At 52.7% G+C, this 17,954-nt stretch overlaps 1 protein-coding gene across 2 annotated transcripts in view; it reads right to left on the bottom strand.

Annotated features, from left to right (window-relative positions):
- Positions 1 to 209: 209 nt before the first annotated feature.
- Positions 210 to 17,954, bottom strand: part of USP34 (ubiquitin specific peptidase 34) — a 2,681,755-nt gene continuing 2,664,010 nt past the window's right edge. For both annotated transcript variants that reach the window (XM_078649291.1, XM_078649292.1), the window contains exon 79: positions 210 to 1,380. In XM_078649291.1, coding sequence (XP_078505417.1) covers positions 770 to 1,380 — 611 coding nt within the window. In that variant the 3' untranslated portion in view covers positions 210 to 769. The remainder of the gene's footprint in view (positions 1,381 to 17,954) is intronic.

The following is a 17,954-nucleotide window of genomic DNA, read 5'->3' as shown; positions in this document are numbered from 1 at the left end:
GTATCCCTCAGAAAAACTGATGATTGTTGTATTCATGTAGAGATTATTATTATTTTTTTTAAACATATTTTAGCTGAAATTCTTAGATATCAAATTCTGCAAGAAACACTACGAGAGTGAGCCAACTTGAAGTAAACAAATTGAGAAGTGATCACAATAAGTTTAATGAAGAGAACAGAATTTGAGTGATTTCAATAAAAATAGAACCATTAGTTTTACATCACGTGTGCTTTATTTCTTCCACAGGTATTCTGTTAAATAAAGCACAATATATACTGCCAGGCCACAGCTAAAGAGGATTCTTAACAGAATCAAATTTCTTGTGGTTTTATTTTAGTACAAGTAAACTTAATTATTATAAGAACCACAGCGATTGGAGGCAATTTGCCTATATTATAAGATACAAAACTGGCACATAGAACACCATATTATACACAGTAAAAATGTTTTAGGTTTAAATTACACCATACAGGGTAAATGAGACCCTGACTCCCCAGATAGCCATATTAAATGAAAGCCACTACAGTGAACTCTGAATTACATAAAACATATTATCTGATTGCCCTTAAGAAAGTGTATTGTAGATGTATTTGTAATCTGTGTTCTGTTCGATCAAGAACTAACTGTTTAGCATATAAATCTATCTTGCCATTCCAGCAGAGAGCACTTGACGAACTGAAGCATAAAACAAAAATAAGCAAATTCTATACAAACAGCATATATCTTTTTTTTTAAAAAAACTTAAAAGCAAGACATGCTACAACCAATGTCAAGAAGCAGCTTGATTTCCTTTACAAGATATCCTTAAGACCACGTGAATTGTTGACTCAATGGTCCTACATAGCATATCTAAAATGTCCTGATGAGGCATACTACTAAGAAGTCCTCTGGAATGCGCACAACCAATTGTTGAGTTAGTATCATGATCTTGTGAAGACAACACTTGACTGTCACAACTTCTGAGATCTGCTAAATCAGCCAAAACGGATGAAATAGAAGTGGAAGGGAACTCTGCTTCTTCCTCAGTGTTGAGAGAATCCTTAGTCTGAAGGTCTTTTAGATTTCTACATTCTTCAAATTTAACATTTTTAGTGGACTGCTCTTCTGTATGTTGCGGTCTAGTGTTTAATAGGTTATCTTCTGAAAATGAAGACGAAATTTCCATCCTGTATTCTTTAACAGAACTGTTTTCCGGAGAAGGAGGATCTTGCTCCGTTCCTGGATCAATGATTGAAGAGTCCCTTGTCTCATTATCTGAGGTACTTGTAGGGGTTGAAGCATCCATCGTGTCAGTTTTTATATCACCAATGCAGCTTTCCACAAGTGGTTCCTCGTCACTACTAACCCGCCTTCGTTTCACCGGAGTAGCACCTTCATCATCTGAAAAAAAAAAGATTTTTTTAAGTTCAACGCACTCTTAGAACATCTGCTGCATGCCCTTGAGGTAAAGCACAACTCTTCACCACATTAATGTGCATATCTCATCACAATCCACAAACGGAACAAGTATTTTAATCAAATATGGACTAGTACACAAACCTCTCATCAATGCTTGTTAATGTCTTAATATGCCAAAAGGTTCGATGTATCAAGCACTTCGGCTGCAGACCTAACACAAGGAAGAGAAAGTTGCTTACCTTCGGTAATGCTCTTTAATGTGTATACTCGATCTAACCACAGATTCCTCGCCATCTGTGTTCTGCAAGTGTCGGACTGAATCTAAACCTTTTCAGCAAATGTGGCTTTGCTGCTGCCTTAAAACTGCTTCTAGAAATGATGATAAATGGTCCTATGTAGGTGCTTTCTTTTTCAACTGTTATGCACTGACAAACTGCCATCAACTATGACAGACTGCAACCATGACAGTGTTCTCAACCTAACTAGAGACCTCTTTAGAAACCTAAAAACAATACAGGGACGAAGAAGGGTGGTGAGGAATCTGCAGTTGAGTATCCTCCAGAAAAAAAGAGGTACCGGTGGTAACTTGTTCGAATGGGTGATTCAAACGTCACGTTTTGAGGAGATGCCAAAGGGAATAGGAGGAAAGAGATGAGTTATGCCTTTCAAGAAGCGACTTACAACCGGGGACTTGAAAAGGAAAGACTGATCTGGAAGCCAAAGGAAGGCAGAGATGGCCGAAAGATAGCTCTTGATAGTGCCCAGAGTAGAGCCCTGCTGGGCGAGAGAAATAAGAAACAAGAGATCCTCAGAAAGAGGGGCGGAAAGGGGATCCACAGCCTTTGCTATGCACCATGCCACAAACTTGTTCCACAGGCAGGCGTATACCGTCTTAGTGGAGGGACGCCTGGCTGCCAAGATTACATCACAGACTTCAGGAGGCAGGTCGAAAGACGTCAACTGCTGCAGCTCAATCTCCACGCAAGGAGGTGGAGACTGGACAGGTTCGGGTGGAGGACCGTCCACTGCTGCTGCGACAGAAGATCCTCCCGAAGAGGCAGTCTGATCGGAGGATCGATGGCCATGTTGAGAAGCTCTGGATACAAGACTCTGCATCCCCAATCCGGAGCCACAAGAATGACTTGGGCCCGGTCGCGCCTGATCTTATTCAGCACTCTGGGCAGAAGTGGTATAGGCGTAAAAACGTACAACAGACCACAACTCCACTCGTGATGAAAAGCATTGCCTAGCGAGTGCATCCTTGGAAATTCCAACGCTCAGAATTACTGATATTGCGCATTCTCTTTGGTGGTAAATAGATCTAACCAAGGCTCTCCCCACTGCTGAAAGTGACCTTGCACCACCTCTGAGATAAGACGCCATTCATGATACATCAAGCACTTGCGACTGAGTTTGTCCGCCCTGGCATTCAGAGAACCTGCCAGGTGTTGAACCACCAGGAAAAATGCCCTGATGTTCCAGCCATGTCCAGAGGCAGAAGGCCTCCTGACATAGGGTCCATGATCCCACCCCGCCCTGTTTGTTGGAGTACCACATGGCAGTGGCGTTGTCTGTGAACACCTGCACTACTATTCCCCGGACAGAGGGAAGGAATGCTTTCAGTGCAAGACGAATCGCACAGAGCTCCAGAAGGTTGGTGTGGAGCCCGGACACCACCGGAGACCAGAAGCCGCTGATCTCCGCCTCTCCCATGTGGCTGACCCATCCCAGAAGGGATGCGTCTGTCACCACAGTGTGGTCTGGTTGGGGAAGGGAGAGGGATCTGCCATTTACCAAATCCTGGTTCATGAGCCACCACTGCAGTTGTCGAGCAGTGGCATCCAAGATCTGGACGCAATCTGACACATTCCCCTGATGCTGCGCCCACTTGGACTTCAGGTCCCACTGCAGGGACCACATATGGCTGCTGGCATGATCGACTAGCAGGATGCAGGAGGCCATGAGGCCCAACAGCCTCAGAGTCAGTCTGACCGAAACCCAGGATAGAGGCTGAAAGATCGGAATCATAGCCTGAATATCCCGGACTCACTGTTTAGGATAGACCCGAAACCGCGTTGTGTCCAGAACCGTTCAGATGAAGAGGAGCTCCTGAGAGGGAATCAGGTGTGACTTCGGCACATTGATGGAGAACCCCAGCGAATGCAGGAAGTCGGCCGGAGTCTGGAGGTGGGAGACGACTGCCTGGGACGAGCCCGCCTTCAATAGCCCGTCGTCGAGATAGGGGAAAACTGAAACCCCTGAAGACTCATGAGAACAGGTGGAAGGACTTAAAAGCGGCGTGCACAAATAGAGACACTAAACAGTTTTGGAAACTTGTCAAATGGGGCAATGGGGGCCATCCGGAACGCCCTCAGAACTATGTTGACAAACACCAGTGGGTGGACTTTTTTAAACCTCAGTATGCCAGTAAGGAAGATAGTGAAAGGGCATTCGAGGTATTTGAGTTCATATTTTTTAAAGATGCTCCCTTTCTACCGGTAGATGCAGAGAGAGCGCTGGGAGCTGTATCCGAGGGTAGAGCTCCAGATATTGATGGAATCCCCGCGGATCTTTTTTTAAACAATAAATCTAATTGGGTAAAGTATATCACTATTCTGGCTAATGCCATCGCCCAAGGCGCCCAAGACCCATCTTCATGAAAAGGGGCTGAAATTGTACCCATTTTTAAAAAAGGGGATAAGTCGAGACCAGAAAATTACAGGCCCATAAGCTTGATAGACTGTTTACAAAAGGTTGTGGTCCGCATGGTTTTGCATATAATCTATGTGTATAGATGAGCATTCAATCTTGTCTCCCTTCCAGGCAGGCTTTCGGGCAAAAACAAGCACCAATCAATCAATCAAGACATTTGTAGAGCGCGCTACTCACCCGTGAGGGTCTCAAGGCGCTGGGGGGGAGTGGGGGCGTTGCTGCTACGGTTCGAACAGCCAGGTCTTGAGGTGTCTCTTGAAGGTGATGTGATCCTGGGTCAGACGTACGTGGGCGGGGAGGGAGTTCCATGTCTTGGCGGCCAGGTAGGAGAACGATCTTCCTCCGGTAGTGGTTCTGCGGATCCGTGGGATGGTGGCGAGGGCGAGGGTGGCGGAGCGGAGCTGGCGGGTTAGAGTGTGGAACAGGAGTCGACTGTTGAGGTATTCGGGTCTGGAGTTGTGGAGTGCTTAGTGTGCGTGGGTGAGGAGCCTGAACGTGATTCTTTTGTTGAGGGGGAGCCAGTGCAGGTCTCTCAGGTGAGCGGTTATGTGGCTGTGTCAGGGGATGTCCAGGATGAGGCATGCGGATGCGTTCTGTATGCGCTGGAGTCTTTTCTGAAGTTTTGCTGTGGTTCCTGCGTATAGGGCGTTTCCGTAATCCAACCGGCTGGTGACGAGCGCCTGGGTGACCATCCTTCTAGTTTCGGTGGGGATCCATCTGAAGATCTTTCGGAGCATGCGCAGGGTGTTAAAGCAGGAGGACGAGATGGAGTTGACTTGTTTGGTCATGGTGAGCGAGGAGTCCAAGACGAATCCCAGGTTGCGTGCGTGGTCCGTGGGTGTCGGTGGGGAGCTCAGAGCAGTGGGCCACCAGGAGTTGTTCCAGGTGGATTGCGATGGTCCCAGGATGAGGACCTCCGTCTTGCCTGAGTTCAGCTTTAGGTGGCTGCCTTTCATCCATTCAGCGACGTCTCTCATTCCTTCCTGGAGGTTGATTCTGGCGGTGGCTGGGTCTTTGGTGAGGGAGAGGATCAGCTGGGTGTCGTCGGCGTAGGTGATGATGTTGAGGTCGTGTTTGCGTACGACGGAGGCGAGGGGGCTCATGTAGATGTTGAAGAGGGTCGGCTGAGCGAGGAGCCTTGGGGTACGCCGCAGATGATTGTGGTTGCCGTGGACCGGAAGGGAGGGAGGAGGTCTCTCTGGGTCCTGTCTGAGAGGAATGAGGTGATCCAGTCCAAGGCCTTTCCTTGGATCCCTGCGTTGTGGAGACGGGATCTTAGAGTTCGTGGCAGACGGTATTGAAGGCAGCAGAGAGGTCTAGGAGGATGAGGGTGGCGGTTTCACCGTTGTCGAGCATGGTCCTGATGTCGTCAATGGCTGCAATGAGGGCGGTCTCGGTGCTGTGGTTGGCTCGGAAACCGGACTCGGAGGGGTCGAGGGAGCCATTAGCCTCGAGGAAGGTGGTCAGCTGTTTGTTGACGATCTTCTCGATGACCTTTGCTGGGAAGGGAAGAAGGGAGATGGGCCGGAAGTTCTTGAGATCCTTTGGGTCCGCTGTGGGTTTCTTCAGTAGGGCGTTGATCTCAGCATGCTTCCAGCTCTCCGGGAAGGTGGCCAGATCTTTCGTTTTATTATGCTATATTGGCGTACCGTGGCCCAGGGGAAAGGGTCACTTTATGTCGCTTTTGTTGACCTCAGGTCAGCTTTTGACCTAGTTCCTCGTAGCAAACTTTGGTCTGTGCTATCTGAGCTGGGGATGGCAGCAGACCTATTAACATTAATTATACGTTTGCACGAAGATAACTTTGCCTCCCCAACGGAGTCCATGGGGCCCGAAGGCACGCTGGTGGGTTCCTGCCACCCAAAGATGGCGTGCATTGCCTCGTAGAACATACAAAGCTGGGCGGGAGTCGCTCCGGGTCCCGGAAAAGGGGGGAAACGCGGAGTTGACACTACCCGTGTCCCTCGTCGGATCGACCGACCGACCGATGAGGAGTCGAAGAGCGACAATGCTTCTTCGACTTCTTCTTATGCTTCAACTTACCTGACCCAGAGTGCGAAGACTTAGACAAATGGTGATGGCTCCGCGACCGGTCCCTCGACCTCCCTCACGCCTGGGACCTCGAACGGCACGGAGCCGACTGCCGGTTCTCAAGCAGCTTTTGGGACCGCTCCCGGAGCACGACTTGGGGTCGTAGTCGTACTCCAGGCAAAAAAGACACACGACGGATCAATCACCAACATCATCCGATAACAGGAACCGCATGGCTTGAAGCCGGAAGACTCAAAAAAGAAGTAAACAAAGTCGAGAAAAAGTCCCTCACAAAATGACTGGAGGTACCGCTCTTCCCGGATCTGCGCTGGCTGGTGCAGAAAAGCACAAGTTACTTACCTTCGGTAATGATATATCTGTAAGAAACAGTAGTTAGTGTTACGATTCCTTACCTTAGAATATCCCCAGGTGTCAGAGTGGATCCGGAAAGTTTTCGTCAGCAGTACCCCTGCGCGTCACTAGGTATCGTGTGCAGCTCTGTGTCCGTCTTCGTGATTGCCGGGATGGCGTCGTCGGAGTACTTAGACGCCGCCCTCGCGCGCTGCAAAAGGGTGTAGTAGGGTTAACCCTGGGAACTGAGGTTAACCCTGGGAACTGAGGTGGACTCTGGCCTAGTCAGAGTACCAACTCAGGCTGTTCTTGTCTGTGATGGGGACATAGCCATGTCCTCTACTGTAAGTCCCAGTAATCTGAGCAAGTACAGGCAGACACCTTTTATTAATGATAAGATGGCTCAGGCCTACAGGGACACATGTGCCAGTGTCACCATGGTGACACCTAACTTTGTGAACCCTGATAAGATCATACTAGGTGAAACATACCTAGTGACCAACGCTAGCAATGCCACTACCTCCCATAGTATGGCAGTTGTTAACTTCTCCTGGGGAGGGGTAACTGGCCTCAAAAGAGTTGTTGCGAGTTCAGACCTTCCAGTAGAGTGTCTGTTAGGTAATGATCTTGAAACCTCAGTTTGGTCTGAGGTGGAGTATAGGACCCATGTAGAAATGCTGGGAATCTCAGCACATGTCCTTGCTGTGACCAGGTCACAGGCCAAAAAGTGCTTACAACCAGTGCTAGGTCTTGAAACAATAGACCAGACACTACCCAAGAGAAAGAGCAAGAGGGTTAAGGCAGTGCCTTTCCCCCTTCCTAAGGTTGAGGATCAGCCCTCCCAGGAGGATGATTCTGAGATCCAAGAAGGAACTGTCCTAGAAGAGCTTGAACCTGATCAGGTTGAGTTTCTTGGGACAGGGGGACCTTCAAGGACAGATCTGAGGAAGACTCAATTAGATCGTTCCTCTCTTGAACCCCTCAGACAGCAGGCTGATGCTGAGGCTGCTGAGAATGCTCAAGGTACCCATAAAGTGTATTGGGATGATGGGCTCCTTTATTCAGAGGCTAGAGACCCCAAGCCTGGTGCTACCAGGAGGTTGGTTATACCTCTGCAATTTAGGGGCTTCCTTCTTACCTTGGCCCATGATATTCCCCTAGCAGGACACCTGGGCCAGAACAAGACTTGGGACAGGCTTGTCCGTCACTTTCACTGGTCCCATATGTCAGAAGATACCAAGGAGTTTTGTTGCTCCTGTGTTACCTGCCAAGCCAGTGGCAAATCAGGTGGTACAACAAATGCCCCCCTCATACCACTACCTGTGGTGGGGGTACCCTTTGAGAGAGTGGGGATAGACATTGTAGGACCAATGGACCCCCAAACAGCATCTGTGCACAGATTCATACTGGTGGTAGTGGATCATGCCACCAGGTATCCAGAAGCTATTCCCCTGAGGACCACAACAGCTCCTGTTGTGGCAAGAGTCCTACTTGGAGTTTTCTCCAGAGTGGGCTTTCCAAAGGAGGTTGTCTCTGACAGAGGTGCAAACTTTATGTCAGGATATCTAACTGCAATGTGGAAGGAGTGTGGTGTCAACTATAAGTTCACCACCCCCTATCACCCACAGTGCAATGGGCTTGTGGAAACATTCAACAAGACCCTCAAAGGGATGATAAAAGGGTTACCTGAAAAGCTGAGGCGAAGATGGGACATCCTATTACCCTGACTTCTGTTTGCTTACAGAGAGGTCCCACAAAAGGGGGTTGGCTACAGCCCTTTTGAGCTTTTGTTTGGGCATCCTGTAAGAGGACCCCTATGGCTTGTGAAGGAAGGATGGGAGTTACCGCTCAAAAAGCCTAAACTTGACATAGTGGACTATGTACTTGGTCTCCGCTCCAGGATGGCTGAGTATATGGAGAAGGCTTCTAAAAACCTTGAGGCCAGCCAAGAACTACAGAAAGCTTGACATGACCAAAAGGCTGTGCTGACTGTGTACCAGCCAGGACAGAAAGTATGGGTGTTGGAGCCAGTGGCCCCAGCAGCACTCCAGGACAAATGGTCTGGACCCCATACAATAGCTGAACAGAAGGGAGATGTCACCTACTTGGTGGACATTGGGACTCCCAGAAGCCCCCACAGGGTGCTTCATGTCAACAGACTAAAAGCATTTGTCGACAGGGCAGACATGGGCTTGCTCATGGCTACAGATGAGGGGCAGGAGGAAGAGAGTGACCCTCTCCCAGACCTGCTTACTCAGAACCCTGATGATGGGTCAGTAGATGGTCTTGTCTTTGCTGACAGCCTCTCTGAACATCAGCAACAGGACTGCAGACAAGTTCTTCAGACATTCAGACATCTGTTTTCCCTGACCCCAAGTCAGACAAGCTGGTGCACCAATGAGGAGGACACTGGTGACAGTCTGCCTGTCAAGAATAAAATCTACAGGCAACCTGACCATGTCAGGGACTGCATTAGGACAGAGGTCCAAAAGATGTTGTAGCTGGGAGTTATTGGGCCCTCAGAGAGCCCTTGGGCCAGTCCAGTAGTCCTGGTGCCAAACCCTCACACCCAAGATGGTAAGAGAGAGATGAGTACAGAGGTCTCAATGCTGTCACTAGGACAGATGCCCATCCCATCCCCAGGACAGATGAGCTCATTGATAGATTGGCTTCTGCCAAATTCTTGAGCACATTTGACCTGATAGCTGGCTACGGGCAAATCAGACTAGCTGAGTATGCAAAAGCCAAGACAGCATTTTCGACCCTAGGAGGACATTATCAATTTGTGGTAATGCCCTATGGTTTGAAAAATGCACCTGCCACTTTCCAAAGGTTGGTGAATCAAGTTCTCACAGGACTGGAAGACTATTGTGCAGCTTATCTTGATGATATTGCTGTATTTAGCTCCACCTGGGAGGATCACCTGGTCCACCTGAGGAATGTTTTAGAGGCCCTGCAAAAGGCAGGCCTCACTATCAAGGCCACAAAGTGCCAGATAGGGCAGAGCAAGGTTGTGTACCTGGGCCACCTGGTAGGTGGGGGTCAGGTTCAACCACTGGAGAGCAAGATCCAGACCATCAGAGACTGGACTCCTCCAACCACCCAGACACAGGTCAGAGCTTTCTTGGGCCTGTCTGGGTACTACAGGAAGTTTGTGAAAAACTATGGGTCCATTGTGACACCACTGAATGACCACACTTCCAAAAGGATGCTAAAGAAAGTTCAGTGGACAGTTAGCTGTTAAAAGGCATTTGATGACCTGAAGCAGGCCATGTGTACTGCCCCTATTCTGAAAAGTCCAGATTACTCCACAGAGTTCATAGTCCAAACAGATGCTTCTGAGTTGGGTGTGGGAGCAGTACTTTCACAACTGAATATAGATGGTCGAGACCAGCCCATTGCTTTCATAAGCAGAAGGCTGACCCCTAGAGAGAAACATTGGTCAGCTATAGAGAGGGAGGCCTTTGCTGTGGTTTGGGCCCTGAAGAAGCTGAGGCGATACTTGTTTGGCACTCACTTTAAGATTCAGACAGGCCACACCCCTCCTATGGTTAAATCAGATGAAGGGTGAAAATCCCAAACTTCTTAGGTGGTCCATTTCCCTACAGGGGATGGACTTTACAGTGGAACATAGACCTGGGACTGACCATGCCAATGCAGATGGGCTCTCCAGATGTTTCCACTTAAAACATGAAGACTCAACTGGTCAAGGTTAGTTTAATGTCCCTAAGTTGGGGTGGGGGGGTTGTGTAGGAGAGTAGGGTCTGCTGCCTATGGTCACCTCCACTTTTTGCTTTTGCTTTACTGGTTTTCGACTTAGATGCGGCTGTGGGCCTGCTAATCAGACTCACAGCCCAGATGCGCACTCTCTAAATTCTAACCATGTACTCTAGGTACATACACAATTGGGAATTGGTTCACATTGTCAGCCCCTGTAGAAGTGTACCTTAGGTACTCAGGGCATAGGTGTAACCAAGGCCTACCAGGGGCTGCAGCATGTATTATGCCACCCCTGGCTGGCCACTCAAACTGACACAACTGGCTGATCACTCAGCTGGGACAAGGGTGTGTAATCACCCCTTGCTTAGGTATAGTATTCCTATATCTACCATTACATATAGACACACAGTAACCTATAAATCACTCCTATGGCAGGTCTTAACAATCCTAGAGGCAGAGTGCTAGGTTATGTGTGAGATGGTGCTCTAGCATGAGCTGAGCCTGTCTGCAGCTTACGGAACCATGTCCTTATAGCTGTTCTATGACATTGCCATACCATATACTCTTAAGTGCATTATAATCCTCGCGGTTGAATGCTAACTTTGGTTTGGCTTTATCTAAACATGTCGTGTAGGTGTCATACGCTTTGGAATACTACCCCCTCGCCAATTCTGGCGACGGGGGTAGCATTCCACCCTGCTAGAGGGAGAAGACATGTTAGTTCTGAGTATCCCGGTTCAAGTTAACCCGAGCCCCAGCATCACAAAATGGATGCTGCTGTCACAGACACAAGTCTGACCTCCTGCTGCTGGGAGTCCTTCCAGCGAGGGAGGCCTGGACAATAGGTTTCCTGCCTGGAGAGGTGCGAGCACCACCCCAGACAAGATTCTGTGTATTGGGACAGGGAGGGCTGAATAGAATGAGACATGCCTGGGGCACACTAGGTGCTCCATGCATACCCCAGTTCAAACCGGTTGCTGGGGCACTCCAGCCCCAGCTCTGGCGCGAAACTGCACATAGGAAAGGGGGTGTAACCACCCCCCTTCCTGGTCCCACCCATAGGAGGGACCTAGTGAGTAAACCAGCCCCCTTTAGTTGTATAAAGGTAGGAGCTGACCCAGGATACTTTAGATTAATCCTGATGAAACTTTGAAACGAAACTCTGGACCCTTCGACATTCACCTAAGCTGAAGACTGAAGAATCTCCCTTGTGGCCAAGGAGTGACCACCCTGGGAAACCAGGCACCATCCAGCAACTCAACGGCTTGCTTTGTCCCGGACCTGACAAGACCTCGACTCCCGGACCTCTCTGACCCCACTGCACGACTCCAGCACAGCTGAGCCCCGTGGAAGGCGTCGGAACCCGTGGACCCAGGCAACTTGGAAAGTCTTCAACTTGCTAACAGCGCAGCTCCTGAGGCATCCTCGAAGCTGTGCACTGGGGACTGAGATACCCCGACACCGAGCTCCACCTGCACCGAAGACCAGCCCTCCACACTCCACGAGATCTGCGTGGGGCCCTTCTGCTTGTGTTCTGCTCGACGCGTTGTCCCGGTTGCTGGCCAGTTGGCTAGTAGCCCTGTGACGACGATTCCTTTGAAAATCCATCGTTGGTCGGTTGCTCCAGACTGGCACTTGCTTCCCTGAAGGGGTGAAGTACCTCAGACCCTCCTGGTCTGCACCAGAAGCTCTTTGTGTATCCTGCGTGGGTTGCCTTTGCTTAGGCTTGTTGGCTCCAATCTTGAAGTCGACCCCTCCATCTGTGAGAACCTTTGTGGGACAGCTCCTCTCCAGCACCTAGTCGTCCTCGACGCCTCCTGGTCCGCGTGGCTGCATCGACAAGCTTCACATCCGCACCTGATTGCTCCTCGACGACGTCTGGTTCCTCCCTGGGTACACCCGGGCACTGGCTAGTGACCTAGACTCTTTCCCCTCTGCTTTCAGGTCCTCTTCATCCTAGAGCCACCCTTGGATCCACCCGGACATCTTCCTCCTGGTCGCCTGCAGCATCTTCTTCCAAGGCTCCATAGTGATTCAACGAGAAAACCCGACACACTTTGACACCTATGCACCCGCAGCCCGTGGGTGAGGTAACGCGAGTACTTCGGTGCTCCTGTAGGGATTGACTATCCTAGTGTCTAGATTTGTTAGTTGTACATTCCTAGTTAGACCGGAAGTGTCCTAAATCTTCGTTACTTACCTTTTTAAGTTCCCATTGACTTTCTATTGACTCTCGCGTGAGTGTACGGACACTGCACGCGCCGCCGGTGGGCCTCCTACTCCTAACCTAAGGGTCAGATAGTGTAGCCCCAGCGATTCCCTAGGTCCTAGGCCTCTTCCTTTCCCAAGTCGTGGCTCTTATACCACTTACTTAGTACATGGTTTTACGCGCCCCTAGGGCCTAACGAACAAGTTACTTACCTTCGGTAACGATATATCTGTAAGAAACAGTAGTTAGTATTAGATTCCTTACCTTAGAATATCCCCAGGCGTCAGTCTGGATCCGGAAACTTTTGCGTAGCAGTACCCCTGCGCGTCGGTAGGCGTCGTCTGCAGGCGTCCCCTGCGGCTCCGCGTCGTCGGCGTCGTGCGCCGTGATGACGTCGCTGGAGTATATAGACGCCGCCTCCGCGCGCTGACGTCAGTTCTTTGCACACAGCTTTTCCGCGCCAGAACACGCAGAGCCATGTGAGAACCAACACTGGTGCCATTTGAAACTAGGGCCCTGAAAGGGATGTCCCTAACCCTAGGTATCAGTTCGCAGAACGGGGAGGATGGGCGGGGCGGTAAGGAATCTAATACTAACTACTGTTTCTTACAGATATATCGTTACCGAAGGTAAGTAACTTGTTCATCTGAAAGAAACAGGTTAGTATTAGATTCCTTACCTTAGAATAGATACCCCAGCAATACCAACCCCGGTGGTGGGTCTGCGAACCAATACAACCTACACCAGAAAGTCCTGGAGGACCGAACGGCCAAAGAAGCCATCCCTCCGGACTTGACTGTCCAGGCAGTAGTGCCTCGCAAAGGTGTGCAGCGAGGCCCACGTGGCCGCCTGGCAAATGTCCTGCAAAGGGACTCCCCGGCCCAGGGCAGTAGTAGCCGCCGTGGCCCGAGTGGAATGGGCCCTCAGCCCAACAGGAGGCTCCTTCCGAGCCAAAGAGTAGCATGCTTTGATGCACAGGACGACCCACCGAGAGATGGTCCGTTTCTGTACCGCCCTTCCCTTCTTCTCACCCACGTAGCCAACAAACAGTTGGTCATCCACCCGGAACTGGCGTGTGCGATCCATATAGAATGAAAGCGCACGTTTTGGGTCCAGACGATGGAGCCGCTCTTCATCCTTTGAAGGATGCGGAGGCGGGAAGAAGGAGGGCAAGGTGATGGACTGCCCAATGTGAAAAGCAGAGACTACCTTGGGCAGGAAAGAAGGTCTGGTCCGAAGAACCACCTTATCAGGATGAACAGACAAGAAAGGAGGTTGAACAGAAAGAGCCTGGAGCTCACTCACTCTCCTGGCAGAGGTGATGGCTACCAGGAAGGCCGTCTTTAAGGTGAGAAGACGGAGAGGACAGGAATGAAGGGGCTCAAAGGGAGCGCACATCAGGAAAGTCAAAACCAGGTTCAAGTCCCACTGAGGCATCACGAACGGAGCTGGAGGATACATGTGCGTGATGCCCTTTAAGAATCTTAACACAATAGGGGACTTGAACAAAGATGGCTGATCAGGTAGCCTCAAGAAGGCGGAAAGGGCAGAAAGATAGCCCTTGATAGTGCCCAGAGCAGAGCCCTGCTGGGCAAGGGAAAGGAGGAAGAGGAGAACCTCAGATAGAGGGGCAGAAAGGGGATCCACAGCCTTTGCTGTGCACCATGCCACAAATCTGTTCCACCGGCAGGCGTATACCGACTTTGTGGAGGGACGCCTGGCTGCCAGAATGACATCACAGACTTCAGGAGGCAAGTCAAATGGCCTCAACTGTCGCCGCTCAATCTCCACGCATGGAGGTGGAGACTGGACAGGTTCGGGTGGAGGACCGTCCCCTGCTGCTGCGACAGAAGGTCCTCCTGAAGGGGCAGGCGGATCGAGGGACCGACTGTCATGCTGAGTAGCTCGGGATACCAGTACCTTCGAGCCCAGTCCGGAGCCACAAGGATAACTTGGGCCCGGTCGCGCCTGATCTTCTTCAGCACTCTGGGCAGAAGTGGTATAGGCGGAAAGGCGTACAACAGACCGCAACTCCACTCGCGCCGAAAGGCGTCGCCGAGCGAGTGCCGTCTTGGAAACTCCAACGCGCAGAACTGATGACATTGCGCGTTCTCTTCTGTGGCGAATAGATCTAACCAAGGCTCTCCCCATTGCTGAAAGAGGCCTCTCGCCACATCCGAGTTCAGACGCCATTCGTGATCCACCGAGCACCGACGGCTGAGTTCGTCCGCCCTGGCGTTCAGAGAACCTGCCAGGTGTTGAACCGTCAGAGTCACGCCCTGACGTTCCAGCCATTGCCAGAGGCGCAGAGCCTCTTGGCAAAGGGTCCACGACCCCACACCGCCCTGTTTGTTGCAGTACCACATGGCGGTGGTGTTGTCCGTGAACACCTGCACTACACTCCCGTTGACAAAGGGGAGGAATGCCTTCAGTGCCAGGCGAATCGCCCGCAGCTCCAACATGTTGATATGGAGCCGGGACTCCGCCGGAGACCAGAGGCCTCTGATCTCCGCCTCTCCCAAGTGGCCACCCCAGCCTTGGAGGGACGCGTCCGTCACAACCACGTGCTCCGGCTGGGGAAGGGAGAGGGATCTGCCCCTGACCCAATCGCGGTCTGTAAGCCACCACTGCAACTGTCTCGCAGTGCCCTCCGAGATCAGGACATGGTCGGATAGGTTGCCCTGATGCTGGGCCCACTGAAACTTCAGGTCCCACTGCAGAGCCCGCATCCGCCATCTGGCGTGATGCACCAGAAGGATGCAGGAGGCCATCAGCCCCAGAAGCCGCAGCGTCAACCTGACCGAAACCCGGGATAACGGCTGAAAGATGGGAATCAGAGCCTGAATATCCCGGACCCGCCGTTCCGGGGGATAAACCCGAAACTGCGCCGAGTCGAGAACCGCTCCGATGAAAAGGAGCTTTTGAGAGGGACACAGGTGTGATTTCGGCACATTGATGGAAAACCCCAACTCGTGCAGGAGGTCTGCCGTCATCTGAAGGTGGTGGACGACTGTCTGGGGCGAGCCCGCCTTCAACAGCCAGTCGTCGAGGTAGGGGAAGACTGAAACCCCTAACCGGCGCAGATGAGCTGCGACCACCGCCATCACTTTCGTGAACACCCGTGGGGCGCTGGTAAGGCCGAATGGGAGCACGATAAACTGAAAATGCTCGTGGCCTACCGTGAACCGCAGGTAACGCCGGTGGGCCGGCAGGACGGGGATGTGAAAGTACGCATCCTGCAAGTCCAACGCTACCATCCAGTCGTGTGGGTCTAGAGCAGCCAAGACCTGAGCCAAAGTCAACATCTTGAACTTCTCCTTCCGGAGGAAGCCGTTGACGTTCCGTAGATCCAAGATAGGACGCAGGCCTCCCTTGTCCTTCTTGGGTACCAGAAAGTAGTGGGAGTAGCAACCACACCCTACTTCTGGCCCAGGAACGCGCTCGATGGCCCCCTTGGCCAAGAGGGCCGTAACTTCCTCCTGCAGAAGTGTCAAGTGGTCCCCCGACACACGGTGGTTCTGCGGTGGCATGGCTGGAGGAGTGGACTCGAAGGGGAGGGCATAGCCCCTTCGGACAAGCTGCAGCACCCACCTGTCCGATGTTATCGCGCGCCAGCGGGAGTGGTGATGGCGAACCCTGCCACCCACTGGCGTCACGTGAGCCCGAAAGCTCGGACTAGGAAGGCTTGGATGCCGCAGCGGAGGGAGGCGTGGACTGACCACGACGCTGGCCTCTACCGCCACCACGGCGGAAACCACGGGCGCCACCGCGCTGGGGAGCGCTCTGCGCCGCGTGGCTGGCAGCACGTGTGGGACCTCCTCTCCCTTGGCCACGAAAGGGCCGAAACGAACCCGTCTGCTGGCGCTGGGTCTGGGTCGAGAGACCCAAGGACTTGGCCGTGACCCTGGAGTCCTTGAAGCGCTCCAGCGCGTGGTCCGCTTTGTCACCAAATAGGCGACTGCCATCAAATGGCATGTCCATAAGCGTATTTTGGACGTCTGGTGAGAAGTTGGCAGATCTCAGCCAGGCATGGCGACGAATCGCCACCGTAGTGGACATGGCCCGTCCCAGTGAGTCCGTGGTGTCCAGACCACAACGGATCGAGTACCGCGCCGCATCCCGGCCTTCAACAAAGGCCCGGGTGAGCTTGTCCCGCACTTCCTGGGGGCATTGCGGCAAACACTCCTCGACCGTATCCCACAGGGAGTGGGTGTAGCGGCCCAAGAGGCACGCGGTGTTACAAGACCGCAGCCCAGCACTCAAAGAGGAAAACACTTTCTTTCCGAATTGGTCGTACCTCTTTGATTCCCGGTCGGGCGGAGCCGACGGAAATGCGGACTGCGAAGTGGAGGCCTGGATCACCAGACTCTCCGGGGAGGGATGGGTGGACAGGAAGGCAGGGTCGTCCGCGCAGGGACGGTGACGCCTGGCAACGTTCCGGTCAACCGGCGCACCAGAGGCGGGCCTGGACCAGGTGCCCAGAAGGACATCCGTCAGGGCCTCATTAAACGGCAGCAGAGGCTCCTGGGGGCATGACTGCGGTTTAAAAACTTCCGTCAGGATATTCGGTTTGACCTTCGCGACGGGGAGCTCAAGGTGTAAGGCCTTGGCAGCCCTCATCAGGACCACCGAATAGGCAGCACCCGCCTCGGACGCCACAGGGGACGGAGAGACAAACCCAGGGTTGGGCGACTCGTCCAGGCCACTGGCATCACCCAGATCACCTACCCAGTCCACATCGTACTGGCAGGCACGGGATAGAGGGTCCTCAGACCCCTCCCAACCCTCTCCATACTCCTCCTCGTCATACCCATATTCTGGGTCGACGATATAGACATCGGGGTCAACAGGCCCCATCGGCGTCGGGTCCGGCGTCGGCCGACGCCGGTCCGGCTCCGAGTCCGGAGTCGGGGAGGAAAGGGGGGTGGCGCCGCGCGGCGTCGGTGCCGGGGACCCGACGCCGGCCGGAGCCGACGGCGGAGTCGCTGCACCACGCGGGGGCGGTACCATGGGCTGGCCCACAGGAACCGACGCCGGAGAGGCCGGGAGACCAGCCGGCGACGAACCAGAGGGAACCAGCGGCGCCGGGGCCGGAGCCACCGGCGGCGCCGGGGCAGGAGCACCCGAACCGCTCGGGCCCCCAGACGGGACCGACGGGCCCGCAGGCGCCGAAGGCCCCGCCGGAGAAGACCTCGCCCTCATAGCAATGAGGAAGGCCTCGATCTCCTCACGCGACGCGCCTTCCCCAGGGACCGACAGGTGTGGGGCAGACGGCGTCGGCGACCCATGCGGGACCGCGGGGGTGGGGTCACCCGAGCCCCCGGCCGCAGCACGCGGGCGTCGGGGGGAGTCGGGGGTGCGATGGCGACGCCCCGACGAACAAGTTACTTACCTTCGGTAACGATATATCTGTAAGAAACAGTAGTTAGTATTAGATTCCTTACCTTAGAATATCCCCAGGCGTCAGTCTGGATCCGGAAACTTTTGCGTAGCAGTACCCCTGCGCGTCGGTAGGCGTCGTCTGCAGGCGTCC

The sequence above is a fragment of the Lissotriton helveticus genome, chromosome 6 (assembly GCF_964261635.1).
Source record: "Lissotriton helveticus chromosome 6, aLisHel1.1, whole genome shotgun sequence".
Taxonomy (NCBI): domain Eukaryota; kingdom Metazoa; phylum Chordata; class Amphibia; order Caudata; family Salamandridae; genus Lissotriton; species Lissotriton helveticus.
The sequence above is the reverse complement of the archived record's forward strand: the minus strand, read 5'-3'. Positions and strand labels throughout refer to the sequence as shown.